Source organism: Heptranchias perlo, chromosome 36 (assembly GCF_035084215.1).
Source record: "Heptranchias perlo isolate sHepPer1 chromosome 36, sHepPer1.hap1, whole genome shotgun sequence".
NCBI classification, from domain to species: Eukaryota; Metazoa; Chordata; class Chondrichthyes; order Hexanchiformes; family Hexanchidae; genus Heptranchias; species Heptranchias perlo.
In genome coordinates, this window is record NC_090360.1 from 10,093,088 (window position 1) to 10,109,396 (window position 16,309).

Genomic DNA, 16,309 nt, shown 5'->3' on the forward strand with positions numbered 1-16,309 from the left:
TACTTCCAGTTTGAGAATAACAAGAGATCTTTGCTGATACATTGGTTGCTTTTACATTGGGATGCTTGCGCCACTGATTCCTGATGCACAGGTTTTGCTATTCTGGCAACAACTGTGCAAATTTGCCATATTTGCCAATCCCAGCTGCTGAGAGGACCTGGAAAAAGTTTTTCTCAAATAGCTGACCTTTTGTAAATCCACAAAAGTTTGCGTTTAAGTTGGTGGCATATGCATGAGACTTAAGAGTTAGGAATCAGCAGCATAAGAGCTCCTCTTAAGGCCAGTGAATTGCCAATGCCAAAATGGACCTCTAAGTATGTAATAATGCAATACAGCAGTTAGCCATACAGTTTTCTTCTTGATATTAATTAGTGTTAGAATTGTGTCCAGTGTTGAAATACTGAGGCAAGCGACTGAATTGATCTGTTTTGGTAGGTGCATTCAGTTTTCTAAGTGACTTGTATGATGTGTGGTTGGGTGCACAATAATTTGGTGAGGCTTGACAAAGTATTCATGCTTATCTTAAAAAGGAGTGTATTTAAGGCTATTCTGAATTTTGTTTAGGATGTAATGATATTCCTAGTAAATATAGTTTTTTGGGGGAGTGATGACTTACTGCTTCTGACTTGAGTGCCAAAACAAACCTGTAAACTCTAAGTGTTCAGAGTGATAGAGTACAATAATGAAGCCAGTTTTGAATTTTTGAATTCATTCAAATTTGAACTACTATTTAGTTTTTTTTTTAATAAGTGTTTAACTCTTGGTGTCTAGCTCATCTTCCAGATGTGTTCAAACCACTCAACATTTGAATTGTTCTTGACTTCTCTTTTTATTCATTCATGGGACGTGGGCGTCGCTGGCAAGGCCATCATTTATTACCCATCCCTAATTGCCCTTGAGAAGGTGGTGGTGAGCAGCCATCTTGAACCGCTGCAGTCCGTGAGGTGAAGGTTCTCCCACAGTGCTGTTAGGTAGGGAGTTCCAGGATTTTGACCCAGCGACGATGAAGGAACGGCGATATATTTTCAAGTCGAGTGTGTGACTTGGAGGGGAATGTGCAGGTGGTGTTGTTCCCATGTGCCTGCTGCGCTTGTCTTTCTCGGTGGTAGAGGTCGCGGATTTGGGAGGTGCTGTCGATGAAGCCTTGGCATATTGCTGCAGTGCACCCTGTAGATGGTACACAGTGCAGCCACGGTGCGCCGGTGGTGAAGGGAGTGAATGTTTCGGGTGGTGGATGGGGTGCTAATCAAGCGGGCTGCTTTGTCCTGGATGGTGTCGAGCTTCTTGAGTGTTGTTGCAACTGCACTCATCCAGGCAAGTGGAGAGTATTCCATCACATTCCTGACTTGTGCCTTGTAGATGGTGGAAAGGCTTTAGGGAGTCAGGAGGTCAGTCACTCGCCACAGAATACCCAGCCTTTGACCTGCTCTTGTAGCCACAGTATTTATGTGGCTGGTCCAGTTAAGTTTCTGGTCAATGGTGACCCCCAGGATGTTGATGGTGGGGTATTCGGTGATGGTCATGCCGTTGAATGTTAAGGGGAGGTGGTTAGACTCTCTTGTTGGAGATGGTCATTGCCTGGTAGTTGTCTGGCGCGAATGTTACTTGCCACTTATCAGCCCAAGCCTGGATGTTGTCCAGGACTTGCTGCATGCGGGCATGGACTGCTTCATTATCTGAGGGGTTGCAAATGGAACTGAACTGTGCAGTCATCAATGAACATCCCCATTTCTGACCTTATGGTTGAGGGAAGGTCATTAATGAAGCAGCTGAAGATGGTTGGGCCTAGGACAATGCCCTGAGGAACTCCTGCAGCAATGTCCTGGGGCTGAGATGATTGGCCTCCAACAATCACTACCATCTTCCTTCGTGCTAGGTATGACACCAGCCACTGGAGAATTTTCCCCCTGATTCCCATTGACTTCAATTTTACTAGAGCTCCTTGGTGCCACACTCGGTCAAATGCTGCCTTGATGTCAAGGGCAGTCACTCTCACCTCACCTCTGAAATTCAGCTCTTTTGTCCATGTTTGGACCAAGGCCGTAATGAGGTCTGGAACCGAGTGGTCCTGGCGGAGCCCAAACTGAGCATTGGTGAGCAGGTTATTAGTGAGTAAGTGCCGCTTGATAGCACTGTCGACGACACCTTCCATCACTTTGATGATTGAGAATAGACTGATGGGGCAGTAATTGGCTGGATTGGATTTGTCCTGCTTTTTGTGGACAGGACATACCTGGGCAATTTTCCACATTGTCGGGTAGATGCCAGTGTTATAACTGTACTGGAACGGTTTGGCTGGAGGCGCGGCTAGTTCTGGAGCACAAGTCTTCAGCACTATAGCCAGGATGTTGTCGGAGTCCATAGCCTTTGCTGTATCCAGTGCACTCAGCCGTTTCTTGATGATATGTGGAGTGAATCGAATTGGCTGAAGACTGGTTTCTGTGATGGTGGGGATATCGGGAGGAAGCAGAGATGGATTATCCACTCGGCACTTCTGGCTGAAGATGGTTGCAAATGCTTCAGCCTTGTCTTTTGCACTCAACTGCTGGACTCTGCCATCATTGAGGTTGGGGATGTTTACGGAGTCTCCTCCTCCCATTAGTTGTTTAATTGTCCACCAGCATTCATGACTGGATGTGGCAGGATTGCAGAGCTTTGATCTGATCCGTTGGTTGTGAAATCGCTTAGCTCTGTATAGCATGTTGCTTCCGCTGTAGTCATGCATGCATGTAGTCCTGTGTTTTAACTTCACCAGATTGGTACCTCATTTTAGGTATGCATGGTGCTGCTCCTGGCATGCTCTTCTACACTCCTCATTGAACCAAGGTTGATCCCCGGCTTGTTGGTAATGGTAGAGTGAGGAATATGCCAGTCCATGAGGTTACAGATTGTGCTGGAATACAATTCTGCTGCTGCTGATGGCCCACAGTGCCTCGTGGATGCCCAGTTTTGAGCTGCTAGATCTGTTCTGAATCTATCCCATTTGGTACGGTGGTGGTGCCACACAACACGTTGGATGGTGTCCTCAGTTGGCAGACAGGACTTTGTCTCCACAAGGAATGTGCGGTGGTCACTCCTGCCGATACTGTCATTGACAGATGCATCTGCGACAGGTAGTTTGATGAGGACGAGGTTAAGTAGGTTTTTCCCTCTTGTTAGTTCGCTCACCACCTGCCGCAGGCCCACTCTGGCAGCTGTGTCCTTCAGGACTCGGCCAGCTCAGTCAATAGTGGTGCCACTGAGCCACTCTTGGTGATGGACATTGAAGTTCCCCACCCAGAGTACATTTTGTGCCCTTGCTACCCTCAGTGCTTCCTCCAAGTGGTGCTCAACATGGAGCAGGCCTGATTCATCAGCTGAGGGAGGACGGTAGGTGGTAATCAGCAGGAGGTTTCCTTGCTCATGTTTGACCTGATGTTGAGAGATTTCATGGGGTCGGGTGTCAATGTTGAGGACTCCCAGGACCACTCCCTCCTGACTGTATACTGCTGTACCGCCACCACTGGTGGGTCTGTCCTGCTAGTGGGACAGGACATACCCAGGGATGGTGATGGAAGAGTGTGGGACGTTGGCTGAAAGGTATGATTCTATGTCGGGCTGTTGCTTGACTAGCCTGTGGGACAGCTCTCCCAATTTTAGCACAAGTCCCCAGATATTAGTGAGGAGGACTTTGCAGGGTCGACTGGGCTTGGTTTGCCTTTGTCGTGTCCGGTGCCTAGTGGGTCCGTCTGGTTTTATTCTTATTGTTACTTTCTATTGTACAACTGAGTTACTTGCTAGGCCATTTCAGAGGGCGATTAAGAATCAGCCACATTGCTGTGGGTCTGGGGTCACATATCGGCCAGACTGGATAAGTACGGCAGGTTTCCTTCCCTAAAGGACTTTAGTGAACAGATGGGTTTTTACGACAATCCGGTAGTTTCATGGCCACCATTACTGCTACTATTTTTTAATTCAAGATTTTATTTCATTAATTGAATTTAAATTCCCCAGCTGCCTCACTTCAGAGAGTGACTGCCTGATTGTGGTTTTGGAGAGGGCAATGATCTAGACTGATGACTGGCAAGGGGTGTTTGGTCGTAATCAAAAGAAAATCTAAACTCAAAAAACAGAAGTGGGGAGAAAAACTAAGAAGGAAAAAGGTCATGTAAGGAATTGATAATTGAAAAAGAAAGCAAAGTGTGAAAAATAAGAGAGAGACTGATTTCTTCCATATTTAAAAATACACATAAATATTAGACAAGTGCATTTTACATGCATGACATTTTTGATCCAGTGTTCTAGAATGAACATTATGTACCCAGTTGTGTGAACACTCCTCTTTAGAACCAGTTAAAAATTCAAGTGTAGTGGAGGGCACAAATATATTCGGCCAGAAAGAGATTTGTTTGGAAACCTGATCTTTTGTTTTTGGTGTGAAGAACAGCATTAAAAATGTGGAGTGACTTTGTCTAGTTATATGCATTAGTGAAATAAAGAAATTTGCATTGAGGTTATCACCGGAAGAACGAGATCTGTATATTCGGAACTAGTAGCGCAAGCATCCCTCTTCATTTTGCTGAGACATACTTTTGCAGGAGTCTTAGCAATTACTGTAGTAATTTACTTCTGTCAGTACTTGAGTCGTGTTTATGGACCACACACTTCCATCTGGGAATGTCAAAGGATACCTATTCTCTGCACCTCTGCTTGAGACAGCCTGATCTGCAGACAATGTCAAGACTGGGACTGCAATCCCCAGAGCTATGAAGGTTACTATGGCATTAACCTTCCATACCACAGGATCTTTCTAGGCCACGACAGAAGACATTTTCCAGATAGGCCAATCTGCAGTTCATTCCTGTATAAAACAAGGACTAAAAACACCTAGGATCCCTGGCTGTGGCCTTGTGCTGCTGGGTTTTCTCGCCTGGCAGCTGGCCAGGCTGTCAATTTGGCCAGCTGCCGGGTGGGAAATGGAAGAAAAAAACGTTAATGAGACCCTGCCATTAAGTTTGGCCGGACGGTTGCAGCCTTGCTGGGTTCTTCGGCCGTTTTCAGCCTCCTCCACGTCCTCCCCGCCTCCCCATAAATATCGGAGCCATTGTATCCTCCGTCTTATTTGTGCAATCTCACAGGAGATCAAAATATATGTAATTTTCTTCTCTTTAATTATCCAGGTTATGAATTTGTTTACACAGTATGTAATAAATTACTCTGTACAGCTGGAATATGATAACCACATAACTAGTGAAGCAACAAATTTATGCTTCTGTCACACCTATCAAATGCTGGCGGGTGAATTGTTAAAATTTTACAAGCCTACTGCCAGATTAAGATACTTTACAGATTATGTGTAGCATTGTGTTGGTATCTTTTCCCTATTATGATGAAAACAGAGTATAAGAAACAAATTTAATCTCCATGCAATGTTCCAGTTCTACCCCTTTCGTGCAGTTGCTGATAGATACCAGCTGGGACACCTGGAAGTTGAACTTTGCTTCTATCATGCAGCATCATCATACAATTTGAAATTCACTGTTGATATGCAGTATAGATACTATTTTGATAACTGGGGTGAAAGATGGTATTCATTTTATTTGAAAAGTGCACTGTAGAGACTTAGTAAATAATTTACTATCACAGCAGGAGTCTGCAGCTTGTCTTTTGCTTGAAAGCTAGAATGCATATTATTGAAGGGCAAGCCATGGGCAGCTGTGCTAAAAAGTGCAGTTAAGAATGTTGTGTTTTTTCTAAATAACATTAAGTTCTGGAAAAGGTTAATAATAGCACAGACATGAAAAATGTTTTTGAAGAGCAATTTTCACTTTGGTGTGAATGAAATATAAATGTAAAGGCATATCATGGTCATTGAATCCACTAAGCCTGTCGCCGAGTCGTTTCTTATCTGGAAACGTGTGTGAATATGCTGATGTTTCTGGATTGCAAAATGGATTTAATTGCTTTAAATCGTCTGAGGCTAAAAAATGTTTTGTTCAATTGCTACATATTATAGGTTTTGATAGCTTTGCAAAGGAATGATCCGTATTATTTTTATTTATTATATTATGGTAATAAACCAGCTTTTGAAAGGAGTACAAAGTTGCCCTTTGTAAACTGTAGTGTAATTGTCAGATCCAGAATAAGCTAAAGCAGAATGCAATAGCCTTTGTCTATCTGCTTTTTAAGTGAGATTACAGTAATATTTGAGGGTAGATTACTGTCTTTGGAGTCATGGCGTGCTGCAATATTTTACTAGCTGTTAATGAAGGCAGTCTTGTGTCTCTACGTATTTGTTTCTTACCTACTGATTTCGAAGATGTTTTGGATAGCCCACTTCAAATCACAGTCCCTCTGTTGCTTTGTTCCAAGAAATGGCCTCCTGTTCTTGTTACCTTTACACCTAAACCTCATAACATTGCACAAAATGGTTCTTAAACTCAGTTCCTTGATTTGAGTTCACATATCTCCTGCTAGTCGTCTGATTCTCATCACCTGAATTTTTTTTAAAAGTGACCTCCAGATGAAAGGTTCCCTAATACCTGTCAGTTACTCTGGTTGAATCGCCTTGACTCACATTATGCTAGTTCACAGTCACACAAACCACTACCCCATTCTCATCATTTTGGTACTCCAGTCTTGGAGCATCTTATCCTTTAACCTCACACACCTCAACATTATCACTTCTGACAAGTGCCAGAATGTGTACAAATTAGCTATTGTGTATGTGTAGATAACAGTGACTGCACTTCAAAAGTAATTTGTTGGCTGTGAAGCACTTTGGGACACCTTGAGGTCATGATGGATGTGATATAAATATAGTTAGTTTACTTTGAGGTACAGAGACAAAGTTGCAGTATTCTAAAGATGGTCTAATTAATGCAATAAATAAAGTTAATATCACTACATCGTCTTGGACTTTGATTTATTAATCATAGTGGTGACACATTACAACCAGTATTACTCTGAAGTTGTTTAAAATTAGACCTTCAGAGTTTCATCCTTCATTATTGAATTGTATTTAACTTACATGCTCACTCTCTTTTTGACGTAGACAAGTGTTTTGAGGGCCTGGTCACATATCTGGATCTGTGAACCAAAATCAGTGTGGTCTGAGTACCCCACCCACCTCTCCTGAGTCCTGTAACTACTAATTTAAAAGCTGAAGTGTTTGAACACAGCTGCACACTGTGGGCAGGAATAAGTTCCCACCCACAGTATGTAGCCATATTCATTCACTTTACTTTTTAAAGCAGCAGTTATGGCACTGGTGGGGGTGGCAAAAGGGACTGGGGAAAATGTAAAACCTGGGATCACTGCTGGGAAGGACAGTGTTGGCATAGATTAGAAAGTGGGGAACAGAATGCTTTCATATCCCTGTTTTGTTACCTTCAATACAAATCTAGGACTGCTTGGTGTACCTGCAGCTTACAATACAAGCTTCTATCCCACTGCTTTTTCAGAATAATTATTTGTTTTTGAATCATCTCCTTTGAGGTTTTTTGAAGCTATTGGTCAATTTTCTTAGTTGGCTTGTATGATTTAATATTTTTTGCATCAGTGTGCATTACTCTACATTGAGCTACATTGAATGCTTGATGTTTTCACATTTTGCCATCCAGTTGATCAAAAGCAAATTGAAATTCCTCAAATGTTTGCGGGTTGGGGAAGCTGTCATTGTAATGTGAAGTCTATGCTAGATCCTGCATGGTGTCCCTTTTTTTTCTTCGCAATGGTAAAAAAACAAAAATGGGCAAATGTCTATTGAACACAATTAGGACAACAAAAAAGATAATAGTGTCAGTTTCTAGTACAAGTTTCTCTGCTCTACCGTCCTTCTTTCTTTCTGACTGCCCCTGGCATACACCACCAATTTATATGTACAGTGTTTATAACCTGCAAGTTACTACAATCATTTATTTTAGGTCATTTAACTAGAGAGAGCCCATTGGCTACAGCTTGCATGCTGAGCTATTATTTATTAACCTCCCACCAGGGGGTGAGCAGTTGATTGACTGCCTTTGACTGTCTAATTTAACATGTTTAACTTTCCTACTGTTTGCCTGATCATTTTGATTTCAGTAACCTTTTCCTCTTTGGATCAGCTTGAACTATGACAGTTTGAGGAAAGTGTTTGAATTTTCTGTAGTCAAGCATTCATTCTCTTCAGTGAATTTTTTTTCCCCCAAGGAGTCCGGTTAAAATTATGGTATATGACTAAACATAGGGGGTAAAATTGGGCCGTTTAACACCTGTTTTTCAGATGCTGTGCAGCCAACCAAGCCTCAAAAATGGGGCCAAGATGCTCATGCACACTTCCGATGGGACGTACGCGGGATGCCATCTTGGTAAAGGGGTTTGTGCGTGCGCACCTAATGACCCGGCAGCATGCAGAGTAGGGAGATTATGACGCAAATCAGTGTGCAACGCTGATTTAATGGGACCGCTGCTATTTTGGAACTCCAAACTCCATCCAGTGCACAGTCTTAACCTTGCACAGCTGAACATGACTTAAAGGGCATGAATGGACCCCCCCCCCCCCCCCCCCTGCCAGCGGTACTTAAAGGGATCATGCAGTAATTACAAGTTAGTTGCTGGATTATTTATTCTGGCTGCTGGTGAATTTGTACATGTTTTTGGAGGTTTCCTACACTGGGATAAAGTTTCAATACGCTACAGGAAGTGGGCTGGCTGGCAGACAAGCAGGCAACAGTAAGGGCACTGGTGGGGTGGGAGCAGGAATGCTGTCATCTTGAGAGGACAACAGGTTCATGTTCCATGGAGCCACTGCCACTTGTTGCCTCCAGTTATGCGCCTCCTTCCCCTGCAAGAAAGAGGGAAATGTTTCAATGAGTATCCTGCAAGATGTTTGGGTGATGTGACTGTCATGGTTGATTAGCTACCAGTGTGTGTGTGAACTGTGAGTTCTGGGTGTGAGGCATGCAACAGTGATAAGTGTGTGAGGGTGAAATAAAGTGAATGGTTGAGTACTGATTGAAAGAGATTGTTGGAAGGTGGGTGATGGGGATGTAGTGAATTGAGCAATGGATGAGGCTAATGGTGCAGTTGGTATGATATGCCATTTGAAGCTTGAACTCACTCACCTTGACAACTTGTGTTAAATCATTGAACTTCTTCCTGCACTGCATCTATGTTCTTGGAGATATGCTCCTGGCATTGACCTCCTCCGCTACTTCCTCCCACTGACTCTTGAGCATATGTCTGGAGGGCCTCCTGCCCCCCTGCGGAAAAAGGATGTCCCTCCTTCTCTCCAATTCTTGCACCAAGGCCTTCAGTGCATCATCAGACAACCTTGGTGCACGCTCTCTCCAGGCGTAGTCATTCTTCGAAGTATCACAGCACAGATTCAGTTTTGAAACGACTTCCACCACTTCTTGCAGCCACAATGCACAGTTCAGGCTGCCTTTAAGAATCGCGAGCCACTTGTGACATCAGGGTCCCCTGCTGATGTATGTAGCCAATCAACAGTGCAGGTAGTGCTGGCAGTACGCAGCAATCATTTAAAACAGCAGGCAGCACGAACCTAATGTGCTGCTGCATCGCAACGACCAGGTTAATTGCACTCCCGTGCCGGTTTTCAGGGGTTATCCAATTTAACCCCCATAATCTCTGAACAACAAATCACACAAGATCCAATGTAAGTGCACAGTACCAGACCCTGTGAAAGGCTTTGAATTCTTTTTTTGCTTTAACTTTGTCAAACAGGTTTAACATCTTTACTGCCTCTAGATTGTACTTTAACTTTTCCTGCATCTCAGTCCTGCTTTCTGCACTACTTGCCTGTATTATGGACCATTGCTGTACTTGCCATTTGCTAAAATGTGACCTGATTTAAGTGCATTTTTTCAAAACAAAGCATTCTTCTTTGAGTGAAGTCACTAACCTTTAGAAGGGGAGGCTGGTGTGCATTTCATGAACAAGTTCTTTGAAGAACTGAGACTTTAATGAAAATAACACTGATATGTACTGCTAAAAGTAGGCAGAGGTAGGGTTCAATATAAGTGGAATACTTTCGATAATTTAGAGTTGGAAAGAAATAAATAACTTGCATTTATATAGAGACTTTTGCGGCGTTGGAATGGCTCAGTGTACTTCATAGCCAATTAAATATTTTTGAAGTGGAGTCACTGTTGTAGTGTTGCAAATGTAACAGCCAATTTGAGCACAGCAAGGTCCCACAAACAACGAGATAAATGACCAGATTATCTGATTTTAGTGGTGGTTGAGAGATAAATGTTGCCAAGGTTGCCAGGAGAACTCCCATGTTTTTTGCATAGTGCCATGGGACCTTTTATGTCCACCTGAGAAGGCAGATGGGGCCTCTGTTTATCATTACCATGAAATACAGCACCTCCGACATGGCAGCACTCCTTCATTCATGCACAGAAGTGTCGGCCTAGATTATGTGTTCAAGTCTCTGGAGTGGGCTTGAATCCACAACTTTTCTGACTTAAAGGCGAGAGCACTACCACCAAGCCAAGGCTGGCACATTGAAGGGCAGAAAGCACATAAGGATTAGAAATCAAAGAAATTCCAAAAGGTTAATTTGGAGGAAAATGAAGGAAACAAGAAGGAAAATGACGGAAAATGAGATGTTAGAAAAAGCAAGCAAGCATATTAAAATAAAAAAAGTGGGGTGGGGGGAGGGGGAAGTAATTTGCATGACTGAGTGACAGTGAGACTGACTAGGTAAATATAGAGCTCAGTATGAGGTTGTTGTAATCAACAGCAGTGACAACCTGCATTTATATAGTACTTTTTAATGTAGAAAAATGCCTCAACGTTTCACAGAGGTACAAGGGGAAAAAACAAAAAGAAATGCGTAAGATATGTTTGGATTAAAAAAAACTACAGATGAGTAGATAGCTGTAAAAATCCTCCACTATAATTGAATGTATTTGTATTGGAATGTCAGCATAAAACTTGTATATTGCTGCACAGTTCCACAGAGTTCCATTTGACACAGTTCACGTTTTCTTTTAACGTTTAATTTATATGTTACAGATTGGAAAATTGCAGTACTATTAAGTCACTTTATCTGGAAATAAACTAATATTATTGCTTCTCTCAACCATTAAAAAAAATCCATTTTCTTAATTTGAACTGTCCAGCATATAAGTTAGTCTTTTCTTCTTCCCACCCCCCCCCCCCCCCCCCTCATGGCTTCCACCCTGGTTATTGCATTCCATGTTAAACTCTGGGCCTGATTTTGCTGTGAAAATAACGGTGAGGCTGATGGTGCTCACCGTTTTTTATGTGCAAATCAGAAAGCAACTCCCGGCGACCACACATGCGCAGTTAAATGCGGAAATCGAAAGTTGCTGGCCAAGCTGCCCTGCTCCTCCAAAACCTGTGCGAAAACGGCATCTCGTCGGCTGACTCAAATATATTGAACGGTGTGCAATTCCTGTACTTATCTCACAGATACGGACTAACCTCGCCAAAAAAAGTTAGGGCTTGTCTATTCCAATGTAAGTACACTTTTAATGGTGTGGTGAGTCTTAATTACTGCCAAACAACCTCACTGGCACTGAAAATTAACTTTTACAAGTGTGGAGTCTCATTCATTCAGCTTTGAATTACTGGATTTTTAAAAAAAGTTTATTTTTTCTCTTTGTCTCATTTATCTCTGTCTCTTAATACAATCTTTCTTTCCCACTTTTTATTTTGCTTACTGTACCTGATTTGACATTGAATTCAGTATTGTAACTGACACTCCCTAGTTCAGACTCTGCGCTGCTCATTAACAATGCTTCAGTCTGATTGGTTAAGGAGGTAAACAGCTGCTTGCCTTGTTCACACAGGTCCCCGATGCCCGCATTGAATGGATCTCTAATTTACAAGAACTTACTGCGCAGAACCCCATAGAAAGCCTATGGGCAAGTCGTTCGTTTGCCGCTCACAGCAAAATTGATATTTGTTCTGTCCTTTGATGGGACTCTAGCATTTGGTTGCCTAATAATACATGAAATGAGACAGGAATTTGGATTAAAACCGCTTTAGTACTTTCTCAGTTATGTTGGCATTTTTTTGGTATTCTACTTGAATGCTGTGTGAGCTTAACAAGAATAAAGGAACATGCCTAGATTTATCACAAGACACAATTTGTTTTGTGATTTCAGGTGTTTTTTTAATTTAAAAAAAATGCAGCCAGTTCTGATTTGGGTTCTGATTTTATAAATCAGTAAATTATTTTAATTTCTTATATTTTATTAACTTTCCTTCTGGTGCTTAACTTTTCACCTCTTAATAATTTTTGTCTCATTTTTCAAACTACTTCCCATAAATATTTTAATGAAATGTTGCACTTTTTGCTGAATCATTCACAAAAGCAACACGCACTCTCTTGTGTAACAAATATTAAAAATTTTGATTGAATCTGACATTTTTTCATTAACAAAATTTTATGTTGCTACCACTCTTTCCTCATAATATTCTGTTTTCTGAATGGTTTTGCACATTAACCACTTTATGCATTTATGTATTGCTCCTGTGTAATGTGCTTTTCCTATTGCTCCCTCCTATTCATAACCATGCAGGATATTATGGACTGCATGAGTCTGATCTGGATAAAGTTTTTCGACTGCCTACGACAACCTTCATTGGAGGAAATGAATCTGCAATCTCATTGCGTGAAATCATAAAACGATTAGAGGTCAGTACGTGATTGTCAATGCATAGAATATTTTACACTCTAACCAGAATTGACCTTTTTTTAAAAAAAAAGTTTTGAAGTTTCACTGTGGGACATCATGCTTTGTATTCTGGCCATGCATCATCTTCAACACGTGGCCTCAATGCAGTTCCCTGGAGATCTCCCTATTCACCAAATTACCTTATTGTTCCTGGCTTCTCCGTTAGACTTTTTGGCAATGGCTGCTATCTGATATTCAGGAGGATTCCTGCATTTTTAGATTTTGTTGTTCTTTGTGAGAAGAATGTTTGCAGGACAATACATGACAATGCTAATGACCCTCAACAATGAAAACCATTTGTATGTTAACAAACTATGCAGTGGTTGGGAATATAAATGTAGTTTGAACCCCAACTACAGATAGCATTTTTGATCCTTTATTCATTAGAATTTTTTTAAAAAATCAATTTATCTAAATTAAAATGACCTCTGGCATGATGCATTTTAATAAATCAAAAAAACTTTCCCGAACTTCTTTGAAGTTGCCAGTGTCTTTAGTGCTTTGGGATTGAATTGTAATTGAGGAATGCTACTGTAGATGCACTTTTACTTTAAGAAATCCTTTAATTTAATTTCCTGACAACTTTGATTCCCTAGCATTCATGTAAAGGGGAAGAAAAGTCTAGGGGAATACTTTTTATTCAAAGTGCTCCCCCTTTTATAGAGAAAAAGCATTAACTTCTTTGACTTTTTAGTTAAAAGCTGCAATTGGTCTGCTTTAAGTAGGGTGTCCCCCCCACCTTGCCAGGCTGTGCTGGGAGCGGTTCCATAATGTACAGAATGGGAGGGGCACAATTTCAAACTGGTTTGGCGCTACCTGACCATGGAAAACAATGCTACCAGTTAGAAATTTGCATACACAGCCTTTTACATTGTTTCCTGGAATCAGGCAACTTTGGAGCAGCTTTCAGGTGAGTCTGAATTTGCACCGTTGCTGTTGTTGTTCTGCGACACTACCTTTATGGTTATATCGGCAGAACACTTTAGGAGACCCGACCAGGAAGTGGGAAGAGTTCTGACCTGATTGCTGTCCAGTCACCACCCTAAGAAAATGTTTGTGAATGTCAGATGAGGATGGGATTGGGTGACACCTATCACAGTTGTACAGTCTGCAAACACTTGCTGTCTCAGCTCCGACCTAAAGAATGTCTACTTGGACGAGGTACTGCAGTGCAGTGCAGTGGTAACTGATGACCATTTTGACAGGTGAGGCATACGCAATGTGTGCCTAACCAAGCCAGCTCGATACCTTGGCAACAGGCCCTTCATGCATAGAACCATAGAATGGTTACAGCACAGAAGGAGGCCATTTGGCCCATCGAGCCCATGGCGGTTCTCTGCAAGAGCAATTCAGCTAGTCCCACTCGCCCTTTCCCCATAGCCCTGCAAATTTTTTTCCTTCAAGTACTTATCCAATTCCCTTTTGAAAGCCACGAATGAATCTACCTCCGCCACCCTTTCAGGCAGTGCATTCCAGATCATAACCACTTGCTGTGGGAAAAAAAAAGTTTTTCCTCATGTCGCCTTTGGTTCTTTTGCCAATCACCTTAAATCTATGTCCTCTGGTTGTCGACCCTTCCGCCAATGACAACAGTTTCTCTCTATCTACTCTGTCTAGACCCCTCATGATTTTGAACACCTCTCTCAAATCTCCTCTCAACCTTCTCTGCTCTAAGGAGAACAACCCCAGCTTCTCCAGTCTGTCCACGTAACTGAAGTCCTTCACCCCTGGAATCATTCTAGTAAATCTTTTCTGCACCCTCTCTAAGGCCTTCACATCCTTCCTAAAGTGCGGTGTCCAGAATTAGACACAATACTCCAGCTGTGGCCGCACCAGTGTTTTATAAAGGTTCTTCATAACCTCCTTGCTTTTGTACTCTGCCTCTGTTTCTAAAGCCCACGATCCCATATGCTTTTTTAACCACTTTCTCAACCTGCCCAGACATCTTCATCGACCTGTGCACATATACCCCCAGGTCTCTCCGTTCCTGCACCCCCGTTAGAATTGTACGCTTTTAGTTTATATTGCCTCTCCTCGTTCTTCCTACCAAAACGTATCGCATCACACTTCTCTGCGTTAAGTTTCATCTGCCACATGCCCGCCCATTCTACCAGCCTGCATATATCCTCTTGAAGTCTAACACTATCCTCCTCACTGTTCACTACACTTCCAAGTTTTGTCATCTGCAAATTTGGAAATTGTGCCCTGTACATCCAAGTCATTAATATATTATCATGAAAAGCAGTGGTCCTCGTACCAATCCCTGGGGAACACCACTGTTTACCTTCCTCCAGTCCGAAAAGCAACCATTCACCACTACTCTTTGCTTCCTGTCAGTTAGCCAATTTGGTATCCATACTGTCATTGCCCCTTTTATTCCATGGGTTTCAACTTTGCTGACAAGCCTATTATGTGGCACTTTATCAAACACATTTTGGAAGTCCATAAACACCACATCAACTCTCTCTGTTATCTCATCAAAAAACTCAATCAAGTTAGTTAAACACGATTTGACTTTAACAAATCTGTGCTGGCTTTCCTTAATTAATCTGCACTTGTCCAAGTGACCTGTTAATTTTGTCCTGGATTATCGTTTCTAAAAGTTTCCCCACCACTGAGGTTAAACTGACTGGCCTGTAGTTGCTGGGTTTATCCTTACCCTTTTTTGAACAATGGTGTAACATTTGCAATTCTCCGGTCCTCTAGCACTATCCCCATATCAAAGGATGATTGGAAGATTGTGGCCAGTACCTCTGCAATTTCCACCCTTACTTCCCTCAGCAACCTAGGATGCATCCCATCCGGACTGGGTGACTTACCTACTTTAAGTACAGCTAGCTTTCCTAGTACTACCTCTTTATCAATTTTTAGCCCATCCAGTATCTCAACTACCTCCTCTTTTACTGTGACTTTGGCAGCATCATCTTCTTTAGCAAAGACAGATGCAAAGTACTCATTTAGTACCTCAGCCATGCCCTCTGCCTCCATGAGTAGGTCTCCTCTTTGGTCCCTAATCAGCCCCACCCCTCCTCATACTACCTGTTTACTATATATATATATATATATATATATATATATATACTTATAGAAGACTTTTGGATTCCCTTTTATGTTCGTTGCCGGTCTATTCTCATACTCTCTTTGCCCCTCTTATTCTCTCTTTCACTTCCCCTCCGTACTTTCTATATTCAACCTGGTTCTCACTTGTATTATCAACCTGACATCTGTCACATGCCCCCTTTTTCCTTTTTCTGCTTCATCTTGCTCTCTATCTCTTTCTTCGTCCAGGGAGCTCTGGCTTTGGTTGCCGTACCTTTCCCCCTCGTGGGAATGTACCTGGACTGTACCCGAACCATCTCTTTAAGGAATGATCCTATACACTGTTCCACAGTCTGGGATGCAAGCTGGACAGTAATCTGTCCACCATTTTTGGGTATTTTTTGTAATGAAACAAAAAATCCCCCAAAAAAGAAAACTGTTTTATTATGAATGTACTGCAATTTCCATGCCTGTGTTAAGTTGTATATGGATTACATTGCACAAATCAGAATCTATTCAGAACCTACACTTTTCATCAAATATTGTACATTTAAGTGATTGATTATTAAGTTGTC

The 16,309-nt window shown here is 42.0% G+C and overlaps 1 protein-coding gene across 3 annotated transcripts in view; it reads left to right on the forward strand.

The window, feature by feature from the left end:
• Nucleotides 1–16,309, forward strand: part of LOC137304074 (2-oxoglutarate dehydrogenase-like, mitochondrial) — a 92,453-nt gene that overhangs the window by 25,739 nt on the left and 50,405 nt on the right. For all 3 annotated transcript variants that reach the window (XM_067972527.1, XM_067972526.1, XM_067972528.1), the window contains exon 5: nucleotides 12,540–12,655. In XM_067972527.1, the coding sequence (XP_067828628.1) occupies nucleotides 12,540–12,655 (116 nt within the window). The remainder of the gene's footprint in view (nucleotides 1–12,539; nucleotides 12,656–16,309) is intronic.